At 39.1% G+C, this 13,586-nt stretch overlaps 1 protein-coding gene across 6 annotated transcripts in view; it reads left to right on the forward strand.

Moving 5' to 3' along the window:
* LOC115381725 (discs large homolog 1-like protein) overlaps positions 1–13,586 on the forward strand; it is a 114,830-nt gene that overhangs the window by 93,615 nt on the left and 7,629 nt on the right. For all 6 annotated transcript variants that reach the window (XM_030083304.1, XM_030083299.1, XM_030083300.1 and 3 more), the window contains 4 exons: positions 1,208–1,322; positions 6,893–7,075; positions 9,628–9,691; positions 12,532–12,547. In XM_030083304.1, the coding sequence (XP_029939164.1) occupies positions 1,208–1,322; positions 6,893–7,075; positions 9,628–9,691; positions 12,532–12,547 (378 nt within the window). The remainder of the gene's footprint in view (positions 1–1,207; positions 1,323–6,892; positions 7,076–9,627; positions 9,692–12,531; positions 12,548–13,586) is intronic.

Consider the following 13,586-nt stretch of genomic DNA (forward strand, 5'->3'; position numbering starts at 1 on the left):
AGCTCTGCCCTGGCTCTCCGTGACACTGACGTCAATCCATCCCTTTCACTCCCCCGTATCGCTTTTGGTACATGAATCCAACACAAACTGGAAACACCTCATCAGGAGGTGCAGTTTTGGATACGCTCTAACCTAGTCATACTGTAGATACAGTAGTTTCATGACCCACTCAGGCTCTTAGATTTACTGGATTAAAGTGTGACCCATTGACACCTTTTTTTACAGTTAGAGGAACAGTTGATCAATAACTGGTTAGCAAGAGTGAGTTAGATATTTCAGTTGTGACTATTTATTTAATGTGCCTTGAGTTTTACAATATCCCAGTACATCAGATTAAAGGGGATTTTGTTGTTGTTACTGGCATTGCAGAATATTTCGATATCGCTAATGCACTTGACCTTAAATCTGGAGTTTGAAAGATAAACAAACTGCATCTTTTATTGTCATTATCATTTTTTGTGGGGATTCTGGTGATGTTGTTCCTACTCAGTTAGAGATTGTGTGAATTTGTGTTGGTAAAGTTGCTAAACGGCATCAGGGCTGAAGTAACAGTGGTTAACATTCACATCAAACAGACTGTGAGATTATGGCTGTAAAAGGGTCCATTGACAGTACAGTATGTGAGGACCCAACATATTCATGAATGTCTGTGTGTGTGTGTGTGTGTGTGTGTGTGTGTGTGTGTGTGTGTGTGTGTGTGTGTGTGTGTGTGTGTGTGTGTGTGTGTGTGTGTGCATGCCTGCGTGCCTGCCTGTGCTCGCATGCATTGGGAGTTGTGTGTTTGTTGAAGACAAAGGGCAATCGAGCGCTAAATCCATTCTGCTCTCAACAATGGAAAGTAAACTTCTGCAATTTTCATGACACCTCTGAATATTTGTACTTCCTGTGTCTCAGACATTTCTGAGAAATTTTGCTTTCAGTGCGAATAAGCCCTCACCACACTTTTGGCTGTTTATTCATGCTCTACTCATCTGCCTTTTCTGCTGGGGAAATGACTGAAATGTAAAAATCATTGTCGCTCAGTGGTTCTGATGCAGACTGACAGCTAGATTGGAAGGATTTAATGTATAACCATTTAAGTTAAATGCAAATAAAAGCTGAAATAAAAGCAAAATCTGCAGCACATTTGGGGGAAGCATGTACTGCTCCTGAGTGTGTTGTGCATGACATTGATTTTCCTCTTTGTGTGTCCTTGTGTTGTGTGTAGAGTACAGTCGTTTCGAAGCGAAGATCCATGACCTGAGGGAACAGATGATGACCAGCAGCGTCAGTTCCAGTTCCACATCGCTCCGCTCCACACAGAAACGCACACTTTACGTCAGGTACAGCACACACGCACACACACACGCACACACACACACACACACACACACACACACACCTCAGACAGAGGTGACTGATTGTCCAGTGTCCTTCGGTGTAACACAACCAGGTGAAGGTCTTATCTCAGCTGTCGACTCTGTGCTGTCTGTGTGTGAGACGGTGAAAGAGGAGTTATCGCATCTGAAATCACAATTAGATCGGCAGATATAGGCTGTCTCCCCCAACACAAACACCTCCATCGCCTTTCTGTGTGTGCATTGTCTGTGTGTGTGTGTCCTTGTCCTTCAACCTCTATGTTATTGTCTGACCTCTGAATCACCCCATCCTCTCTTTTGTTTGTTGTTCAGGTCCTCTGGGTTGTTTTTTTTTTTTTTTTTAGACCAAAACCAACCAGTATTTCACAAACATACAGTATTTCTATTTTTGATTGGTTGTATAGTTTTATGTGAAATATAAGATACCTTGAGTTAAACGATGTGACCAGCTGGCATACTGTTCACTTACATTTGTTAATTTTGACAGAGAGCAGGTCAAACGTCACAACCTCTGCAGAGGTCAGAGGTCACTCTGGATCAAACTCTGGAGCTTTTAAGAAATCCATATAGTGAGTAAAGCCAAACAAATTTGTGATTTATGGCTAGGTGCAAAAAATTACCATGTAATTTTTCTTGTTAAAACTGAATTGCTTGGAGTCAGTTCCATACATTTAATAAAATAATCTACCTATTTAATTAAATATTTCCTTTTTGTCTGCTGTGAGTTTTCCAGCTTGTTGTGTGGAAGCAAGATATTGCAGCTGCTTGACATCATTCTTGTTACATTTAGGGATAGTCAGCCAGTGGCTTGATTTCCATTAACATAAATTAAGAGTCTACCCACTGTTATTATTTTGCTTTTTCACTAAAGAGATTTGGCCCGTCTATCACTTTCAGTTTTTAAGTACCAAGATAGCACCTCCAGTCTCCGACTGTGTTATTATTATGCATACTGTTGTGATTAAAACCTCATTTAGTGAGGAGAAAAAAATTAAAACAATCACCAGATATAATGTTGACATTAGATGTTCAGTCAGAATATCTGTCACTCACTAAATGCAGTAATGATTTATTCCTAGCAAGTTTCATAAAAAAAAATAATAATAATAAAAAAAATCTGACCCTAAACCATGGTCTGAATGAAATTTCTTCCAAATAGACCCCCAGTTCAGAATTTTTCAATAAATATGCTTAATGAATTATGAATCTTTTGCATCAACATCCACACCATTTGTGTCAGTGTAAACAGAGATATAGTGGTGACAAAGAATTTTGACTTGAATGCTGCTCTACTCCAAATTTAGTCCAAACTATAATGATCTCCTCCTTTTAAAGCCTACAAATGAAATTGCTGTGTACTCAGCTGCAGATGTCAGATACTCAAAATTGCCCTTGAACCTCTCTGTAGTGCTGCCAGCTGCTGAGCAGACTCCTTACTCTACCATGATTCTAAAACAGTTGACTCTTTCACCACAGGATGTTCTGTGCCGCAAAGAAAGATACCAGAAAAAGTTCAGAATAGAAAAATTTAAAGACCTACAGGAGGTACAAGTTCACATTTATTACAGTCAGATTTACCAATTAACCTAGGATGTTTATGTGTTGATTGCTTTAGGATAAAACCCTCATGGACACTGGAAGAACATAAAAACTTCACTCAGGAAAACCAATGAATGGAGCTGAATTCAAGTCCCAAAACAAGTCCATCCTAATGCATGTCCCTGAAGAGCTAAGCTAGTGCTACATCCTAATGCTACTGTGCTGAGATTCTCTTGATTGCTATCACAAACATTTGCTGGCTGATGGTAGTATGAAATACTGTGACTCCTAATTTCGGAGCATGGCTCATCAAGAGCCAGACTGAGACTGTTTCACGGTTATATACAGTAGAAACATGATAAATTACTACCATGAAAGGAGTTCCAGTTTCTAGTGACCAGAATGAGCCAATCAGACTGCAAATGGTAAAAAGGCTGCCTCAAGCTGTCTGCTGATCGGCCAGAGCTGAGGTTGTTGGTCCGTGACAGATTGGGGATGTCTTGTGCTGCAGGCTGCTGCAGTGATGTCCATGCATGTAAAGACAGTATGTGTGTATGTGCATCGGGTGTCTGCTCAATATAAATGACTATGATACGTGCAAGGCATCCTGACCTTTCCTCACAGGAAAATCCACCAAAACAAAGAGACGAAACCCATTATTCTCCTTTGTGTTAAAGGTGTGTGTGTGTGTGTGTGTGTGTGTGTGTGTGTGTGTGTGTGTGCGCGTGTCCACTTTGTTCCTCTGTTGCCTCGTTTTACAATAACTCCATTATGGTCTATTTTTAGCTCATTGTATCGCTCGATATTATGGCCCTGTAATTGTGTATTTCACTGCGGAATGATCCCCTTGGAAAGGCAGATGTTGCTGCAGAGTGTATGGTAAAAGGTTTTGCCCTCTCTGAAGCTACACGGTGTATTTTATACGGTTCTTGATTCCATTAGTTTGTTTATTAATGACAGTCAGTTCCACAGTGCCCTCCCTTAACTACATTCTGTCAATCAATGCAGTCATAACAAAATCTGATTGCATGCATAGGGATCACATTGTGCAGTGAATAGTAATAGCTCTCCACAATGTACTGATTTCTGTTGCAGATATCAGATTTCAAATATCTTAGAATGTTTCAGAACACCAACTTCCAAAAATATGAAAGTATTAGTGTCAAGTAGTTCAGGGGCGATTTTGAATAGAGCGTAGTCTGACTTGCCATTTAGGCATTTCTCTTATTAAAGGTTGATTTTTTTTTTTTTTTTTTTTTAAGGGTAGTTGGGGATGAGCCAGAGAATGCTTAATGGCTACATGTTACACAAACAGTAAAAGCCTTTGGGGCAAATTCTGTTGTGATCTACAAATAACCTTGACATATGTTCAGGACTATGTGAGTTTCTTTTTGGTTGTTTGTTTTTACCTCAGCTCAGAATTATTGCCTGTAACAGCATAAAGGTACATACTGCAAACACTTGAGCATATGTAATGCTAATAAGAATTTATTTAAAATATAATGTTGTGGGAGTCAAATAGATTTTCAGATTATGATTTAAGCAAAACTGTACCGTCTCAGTTGTTGTGGTGAGCTAAATTCTTCTGCAGGCAAAAAGTGGCGGGTTGTGCCCTTTTGGTTTTCTCCTGCAAAATATTAATGTCCATTACAGACTTCAAGTTTAATGTGTTGTCTGGTAGACTGAAAAAGATGAGTACTTTGAAAAGGAACTCACTCATTTATTTATATCAGACTGGGCCATCTCACAGCCTTTTTCACCAGGTGTTTTCAGCTTTTAAATGTAGCACAGATAAGCAGTAACATTGTATGAGCTGAACTGTGCTCGGTATCACATTTTACTGCAGCGCTGTTCGAACAATAGGCTGCAATCTGTGCCAAATCCAACTCTAGTGTAATATTCAAAATTGCCACTGTTTCTGACATGAACACATTGTTGTAATTAATATGCGTTCCCTCTGTGGAGTTAATCCTCAGAGGCTTCTGCAAGGGACTTGAAATGACTGTAATTGCAGGAACAGGTAATTGATTCCGAAACACATGTGTGGACTCAGTGGTTCTGCACACCATTCATCAGTGTGCTTGCTGTAAAGTCTTTTGCGGTTTGTGGAAGTGTTTAAATTTATTTATTTTATTTTTCGTGTGTGTGTGTGTGTGTGTCTGCATGAAATTTTGTACATCTGATCTGTAACAATGGCAATCCTAATGCATTGTTACATTAGGATTAATTACACACTGTTGTTTAAGGCTGCCTTCAATGAAATATCTGTATTGCCATGTCAATGTTGTTCCTACTTAACTCAAACTAACATTCACCGTGCTATTCTGTGAAGTCTTTTTGAAAAAAATTCAATCATATTTCATAGCAGAATCACCATACCTGTGCATTTTGTATCGTATGTGTAGTTTTGTGAGTATTCGCCTTTTACAACAAGATCAGCATTAATGACAGTATTCAGCATTTAAAATTCCTGGATGTATAATTCTGCAGATCTGCTTGTGCATGCACACACACACACACACACACACACACACACACACACATACACACGGGGAACTGCAGTATGTAGGGTAATTTTATGTTTCTTATGCACGCTAGAGCAATTAATGTGTGCCCGTTCATTCGAGCAATTGGATTTAAGCTGCACCTGTCATACTGAGGACCAGTAATTGATTTTGAGTTGCACTTATTGCAATGGCTTTAATCAGAGTGACATGCAAGCTGCATATTCCTGCAGAACGTACATCTACTCTTCACTGTAGTTTATATATCAGTGATTTCTCAAAGAAAACAGTCCCATCAGATTATATCTTTCTGTAAAATTAATAATAAATTATTTTTGTTATTTAAAAACAAAAGATCTTTACATGTCAGTAAGCTGTGAACACGTTGTATGCATTTCATAGATAACTTCTTTTAATGCATATTTAGTAATCGATTTTTCTTCATTTTTTCATTAAGAAAAAAAAAATCTTTGTAAGCCATCTTTCCAAGTGTGAATGATCATGGCGGTATGCAGGACGGACTTCAAAGAGACATCTGGTGTTAGCAAGTTCTTCCATGTGTGGGGGTTTTCTCTGGGTACCTCTATGGTCCAAAAATGGATGGATGGATGTGAAATTGGACATTTAGACTGATTCCTATTCAGTTCTCAATTAAGATTTTTTAATTTTTTTGTTTTGTCTTTTAGATGTTGAAGTCAAGTGATTGTTGTCATTAGACTATGAGAGGGCAGCTTGATTTAGTTCAATTAAAAAAAGAAAAGAGATTTACTCCTGTCAAAATACATATAAGGTATACTTAGAAGGTTCAAACGATGTAACTTGTCCTGCACTCTTTTCTCCACTAAGAAGATGCTCCTGAACATCCAGCCTGTTGCAGACGGTTGCATTTGTTGCTAAACTGACACTCTATTGTCCTTTGTTCTCATCCTTCTTTTCTCATCTTCATTATAGCGTCAATAAATGAAGAGATGGTCTGTTTTTGTGCTGATCTCCAGATCTCTGCTGGCCTGTCTGCGACTACTTCTCTGTCTGATTTTTTTCTGTCTCACTGTCAGGTTTCTCCTTCCCTGTCTCTGTTCTGTTTTATTGATGAAGGCAGTGGGGACTTTAGGGGATGCCGGTTATTTCAGCTCCAGTTCCTTTGGATACGCACACACAGGCACACATTGCTGGCCTACTTTTCCAGGTCTTTTCCCTCTGGATAGGTTTGGATCTCCGTGGTCACAGAGACACTTTGCTGTTTAAATACACGACACGCAACGAAGTGACGCACGGACCAAAAACTCACAGACAGATGTGTAGAACTGTGTACATATGCATATCGGTAGGTCTACACAGACAAGGTCATGAATTAATAGTGTAGAGGGGCCAGGAGCTGTACTCAGCTGTTTTGACTCACACACAACATATTGTCATCCGTCTGCCTCTGTTCTGTACTGAATATCTGTGATTGTCTTATAGTAAACGTGTTATTTTGTTCTGTGTCTGCAGGGCATTGTTCGACTATGATGGAAGCGCAGCAGATCTGAGCGCACCAAATCAGGCCCTGCAGTTTAACTTTGGCGATATCCTCCACGTGAGCAGCGTTGGTGAAGAGGAGTGGTGGTCTGCCCGCCACCTCAGCCCCCCACCCCCTAACTGCCCTGAAGTCGGAGTCATTCCCAGCCGCCGGAGGTCAGAGTCCAAAGTTGTCACACCTGGATGTGGGCGGTTGATTTTATTGGTTCTCGTTTCATTGGGGAATTAATTCAAGGAGAATCACAGTCTGTCATTACAGCCACAAGACCTCCACCCCTCCTACGATAGCATTCGTCATCTTGGTGGTAAAACAGTGAATTACATTTCATACAAACATTTTAACATAAAGATTGTTCTCATCACCTCACAGAAACGATAGTGGCTGGCTCCTTTACCTAATTACATGATTTACATATTGTCCAGATACTCACAACAGTATGCATTCCTTCACAATAAAAATACATACGAGCAGTGTCTACCAAACAAAGCAAAACACCAGGAAGAAGACACCTGTAGTGATAGTTTCTAAGGAAGTAGGGACAAACAGAACAACACAAAATGAGACAAGTCAACAGAAATGTGGGGTTTTGTTAATAGGAAAGAGTTCAGTGGATGACATTAATTCATCTTTTAAACTATGGTCTACAGTGGTGTATCGGTTTGAGAGGCACATTGCCATTTGTCGTGTAATCCTATGTCATGTGTCCCAGTGTCTGGTGTTTAGTGTGGTGAAATGTCTCCACTGTTTTTCTATATTTGTTTATTTATTGTTGGGGTTATTGTTTATTTCTAAATGTTATTTTAGAAATGTAAGAAAACATGGGCTTCCTTGACCTGTTCAAACACTTCTGGTTCATTACGTGGTAAATTAGCTAGAAATATATCACTCACAGTAAAAAAACAAACAAATAAAAAAAAAAGCAGGAGTGATAAAGTCTGAATCTGTTTACTTTATCCTTGGGTTCTGCTCCTAGAACTGTTTGCAAAAAAAAAAGAAGAAAAAAAATCAGTTTATACATAGTTTTGACTTCTGTGAAAATGTTGTAGCATTTTGTTTGGTACAGCTATAGACTGAAGGCTAAGACGCTTGGCAGCCTCTTTTTTTTTAATCGAGTGTCGTTTATCTCCTGACTCATGTCACTGCAGTTATCATCATTATGTAGATTCAGCTGAATGTTACCCTGTGATGGAAACTGAGAAATCCTCCTTCCTCTCGCCTCTCTCCACCGCTATCTCCATGTGTCTGTCCTCTGTGGAGAAGGTGGCGGACAGATGCTGATAGGTATATCGAAGTGCAAGAAGGAGGCAATTTAGCACAAGTGGTGTTGCCACCTCTGGCTGCTGAGGAAGGTGACGATGAGGAGTGGAAAGAGGGAGGGGAGAAATGAGAAAAGCACGAGGCTGGGAAGTGAAGATGTGCTGGATTGAAGAGAGTTAGAGAGAAAGTAAGGAATCAGAATCAGAGGTAACAAGAATGAGTGGGAGTGAGTAAATGGAGCGGAGAGAGGGTGTTACCCACGAGTTTGGTAGAAGGGTATTAATAGACATTGTTAATCAAACAGGCTGGCGAACTGAAGCGAATCAAAAACTGTATTCAAATAAAAGGCCTGAAGCTGTGGCATTAACTGAATTTACATGAACTATTAAACATAATGCAACAATACATTATTCTGGGTGACATAGGAGTCGTTTAAATCCAAGATATTGTGATGATGACAGTGGAGTATGATTTGGTAATGACTGATTTTGTGAGGAAAGAGAATCAGCCAGATTCACTCTTTTTATATGCCACCCTTTCAGTCTCCTCTGTTATCAAAGTATTGTCTGTCTGCTCAGCTTCTTTGTCATCTCTTCTTCTCCCTTGCTTCTGTCTCTGAACTTTTCCCCTCACCTCACGTCTGCCCCGCCCTCTCATCTCCATCATCCTTTGCCGTCTCTTGTTTTGTTACTATTTTTCTTATATTTTTATTATTTTTCTGATCATCCTTCGTCTTTTTTTTGTAATCATTTGCCTACTTTTCCTCATTTTTCTGTTTGTACTTTTCTTTCTCTGTAGTGATTCTGATCCACTTCTCCACTGGCTCATCTTTTCCTCTTCTCCCTCCTATTATAATGCAGTCTCCTTTATTCTCTTGTCATTTTCATTTCTTATTCTCAGGTGATTGGCTGTCCTTCAGACTGTCCTCACCTATTCCCTCCGGTCCCACTTCCCACAATTCGTCTCTTTTCCATCGACTTTCCTTCACTTCTGCCGTCTTCTTAATTCTGACCTCAGAAAGGGCTCAAAGCAGATCAGACATTATTCAGTGAGGTTACTCTTTCATTTTAAAACTTCTCAGGGTTCAGATACCATCAGTGACCTCTGGCGTGAGACAGTCTACAGTTGAAATGCATCAGTTCTTGTTTTTGTTGACCACTCTGCAGGCGATCATCAAAGGGACACTCATCTAGTATAAAGTCTACAAGACTTTATACTAAAACACTTTTGGCTTTTTTTACAACGGCTCTTCCCAGAGTTTCACAGTAATTGAAATTTTGGCGTTTGATTTGATCACAGCAGGAAATAGCCCAGCACAGGAAGTGACAAATCTAAATTTAAACTCAGGAGATAGAAACGTCTCCACAGTAGGAGCAGAGCCGTCGGGAGGAAAACATTTCTTTCAAATTCTTGTGCTGAACATCTTGTCGTTTTCCTCTTTTCCTTGCAGGGCAGAGAAGAAGGAGAGGTCGAGACTAAAGACGGTCAGAACCTCACGGTCTCAGGACAGATCGGTAGGTGTCAGTATTACCATTAGCCCTAAAACTGCCTTAAAACCACAAAGTAAATCCTAATATAAGGATCAAGTTTTACAAAGGTCTTATTTGGCAGGCATACTTCATCCTTCATACTTCATCGCCATGACTCCAAAACCATTTTCGAGAAAATTCTATAAGTCAAAAGTCTCTGTATAAAATGGACTTAAGAAAAGAAAACTGAATATCAGGTATCCAGAAGACATATTCTCAAATTAGACTTCCTGACAAGATAATAATACCATGGAAAATGTGGGTTAATCTGTTTCTGTGCATTCAGAATATCAAATCTGGATGAGATGGGTTAGCATGAGTCAGCATGGTGTTACAGCAGGTACAAAGACAGTTCTGACACACAGTGACATAGCTTTGTTTAACTGACTGATAATAATCAAAATGAGGATCAAGCTCTGGAATCATATTTCTTCAGCCATGTTTTGGAAGGGCTGATGAGAAAATAACCAATTTGTCATTAAATGTAAGGCAAAAGGGTTATTAATGTATTAACTGTATTTATATGTGCTTTGAAAACATTGAAGCTCCCGTAGTTGTAACATAAAATGCTTCATTATGGGACTACATGGTGGCTCAGTGTTCTTTGAAGCCTACTAAGAATGAAGCAACGAAGCAAAATAAAATTTAGAACAAAAGCAAAAGAACAAAACCCTAAATAATTCAGTGAAGTGCAAGATAAACCCTCAGTAATCATCTGAAGGCACATCACTGCTTCATTAAGAGCAGCTGCTGACAGATTTGTTTAGAGAGCTGCTGAGAAAAGCAGAAAATGTCTTCTAAACTCTGACTGTCTGTCACAGTGGATAAAAGCAGCTTGAACATATCTCCAGCAGGCCACTTCTGCAAAAACATTCAACAACTCTGCTTTAAGTCATCCAAGATAGGATTGTCACTTCTCTTTATTAGTAAATCAGATAATAATAACTGAGTGACAAAAAAAATAAAAAATCCAAGGTAAAAGGTCAAGTCTTTAAATACAGACTAAGTGTGAAATCAGGGATATACGAGGTGTGGGAGGGTGGACGAAAAAATCAACAAATAATCTGCATGAAGATACTGTTGAGATTAATGAATTGAAACATTTAAAAGTGACTTCCAAAACTAAGGGATCAAGATTGGAAATACTTTTAAGAGACCAAATGGAAACAATTTAATGATAAAATAACAAACAAAACTGTAACTTTAACAATAAGATATTTATCTAAACAATAAAATAGTACATTTAAAACACTTAATCAGTAACATTGCTAAAAAATTTAAAGTTCGTGTTAGAACACTTAAAGCTGATTTATCACAAACTCATATGCTGTGAATATACTGCTGCAAGAGCATGAAATGCTTCAAAAACTACTGTAATCATTTTAAAGACAGTATATTTTCACCAGGAAGCACCTGAGTGAGTTTCATTTTACTTGCAGTGTGTCTGTAATTTCATAGGTATTTGTGTTTTGACTATAGACACAATCTTTTTTCACATCACGACGAACAGAAGTAAATTTTTGCCACAACTTCTAAAGACCAAAAAGTCTTTTTTAAGCCACGGCACGTAATTGATTTCAAGGTGAAAATGTCTTGATCTTAATATTACAAAAACATTGACATTACTCTGTTTTAAATTGAGAAAATTGAGAAAAACCCAACCACACTGAGACACACTGATACAGTCCATTTGTTCTGAGGAATGAATATTAGTACAATCCTACCATTAAATTTTTCAAATTGCAGTTTTAAAATACTTGAGTAATACTGGACTGGGATGATATGTAAGACTGGGGCTTTGGGGGCAATAGTCACTGGACCCCCACAAACCTTCTCTAGTGTTTGCTAGTCAGTGACAAACCACAGAATAAACTACATTTTTTTAGTTGTGCATTTTTTTGCTGGATTATTCAAAATGACCTCCAGCCACATTAATTAAAATCAAACAAAACCACTGGGAAATATTCATCCATCCCGCCCTTGTGCTTCTTTACTTCTAATTATAATTATTTGCAACATCACTGTAACAGCTCGTCTGATCTTCTCAAACAGCATGTTAATGAATCTCTGAATAACGGTGACTGGGTCAACCCACCTTTGGCTTGTTGGAGCAACGGCGCTTGTTAGCTATTAATTAAGGACAAATTAAAAATACACTGAAAAATGCATTGCATTCATTATTTGGGTGCAAAACTCCAGTTTAAGTTCAGAGATGAGACAACAACGTGACTTGAATCGCACTTCACACCATGTGATGATGAAATCTGACACGCAGGTTTAACGGGAGCTATTGATATCTCTGTGTTGTCAGCTCACGCTCTCCCTCTGTTTTCTTCACACCGCATGAATCAGCAGCACTGCAATCAGCCACCCGGCATAGTGAGGAGATGATAATTAAAAATGATCCCACTAGTGCACACACACAAACCCACACACAAACCCACACACAAACCCACACACACACACACACACACACACACACACACACACACACACACACACACGCACACACACACAATGAAATGCATACACTTTCAGAGTGAGAGGGATTCTTTGCAGGTAAAGTTGAGTATTAGTCAATAGACTCCCTGTGCATGCGTGCCTGCACTTAACCTATGACTTGTGCTTATAGCAAAATGGTGCTGTTATTGCTTTTTAATATGATGAATAATGCTTGCTCTCTCTCTCTCTCTCTCTCTCTCTCTCTCTCTCTCTCTCTCTCTCTCTCTCTCTCTCTCTCTCTCCCTCGCTCCCTCTCTCTCTCTCTCTCTCTGTCTCTCTCTCTCCCTCGCTCCCTCTACCTCCCTGTCTCTCACTCTTTATAGGATCAGGATGATAAAGGTAGGCGCTCTCACCATCAGTGACACCCACTGGTCAGTGTATGTAACTGGATGCCCTGCCAAGCCTCAGCGAAGCTTCTGCAGAGTGAAAAATAAAAAGATTTATGTTTTATTTCACTGGGGAACGACTGAAGAAGATGGAGAGTGAAGTGAACAGTGCATTAGTTTACGTTTCTTCAAGGCTACGTAATATGAACATCTTCCATTTCCAAACCTCTAATCTACTCTCTGCACAGAAGCATCAGTTTTCACATAGCTTTCAATTTATCCACATATTAGTAAGTTACAGCAAAATGGGTTCTTTCTGCCAAGGCAGGGAAACAAAAGCTGAGGTCTTTAATTAGGTTTGGCCCTGGTTTGGTATTTTTTTCACAGGCCGTTCTCAAGTGTAAGACATCTGTGAGGTGAGAGAATGAAGTGGGGAAGATTAATTTGGAAAAATTCTTTTTTCCACGCAAAACTTTTATAGTAGAGTTTAAAATAAAAGTGAAATGAAAAATTCTGACAACTATTGACTTTGGTTTGGTTTGCCAGCATGATAAATCCATGAACATTGTCAGTATGTCTGCACTTTACACCATGTGTTTTCTGTTAGTGTTAATGTGGACAACAGACTAAGATTTGATAATAGACATATTACCTAGTTTTTGGTTTTAGAAAAAAAAATCTCAAAAGAAATTTGAGACTTTGACACAGTTGTCAAAACTCTCACAACGGTGTCTGTTTTCACCTTCTTTCTCAGGAAAATAAATATTCATTATGTTTAACTGACATTTTGGCCTAATGAATCATGTTTTGAACAGAGTTGTTGCATCCTCTCATGGATCTGTGGACTCAGAAAGAAACTGGGTTGCAGGAGCTCCCATGAAATAGTTTTGAAAACTGAAAAATGTTTTGTTGATGCTTTTTTCTGAATGAGCATTGTCACTGAATGTATGTTGTTGTGTGCACGTCTTCGTAGCTGAACGTTTGTGTGTGTGTGTGTGTGTGAGCGTGCGTGCGTGTGTGTGCGCGCTGCTGACTAAGACCTGTCTTGTCCT

The sequence above is a fragment of the Salarias fasciatus genome, chromosome 23 (genome assembly GCF_902148845.1).
Source record: "Salarias fasciatus chromosome 23, fSalaFa1.1, whole genome shotgun sequence".
NCBI classification, from domain to species: domain Eukaryota; kingdom Metazoa; phylum Chordata; class Actinopteri; order Blenniiformes; family Blenniidae; genus Salarias; species Salarias fasciatus.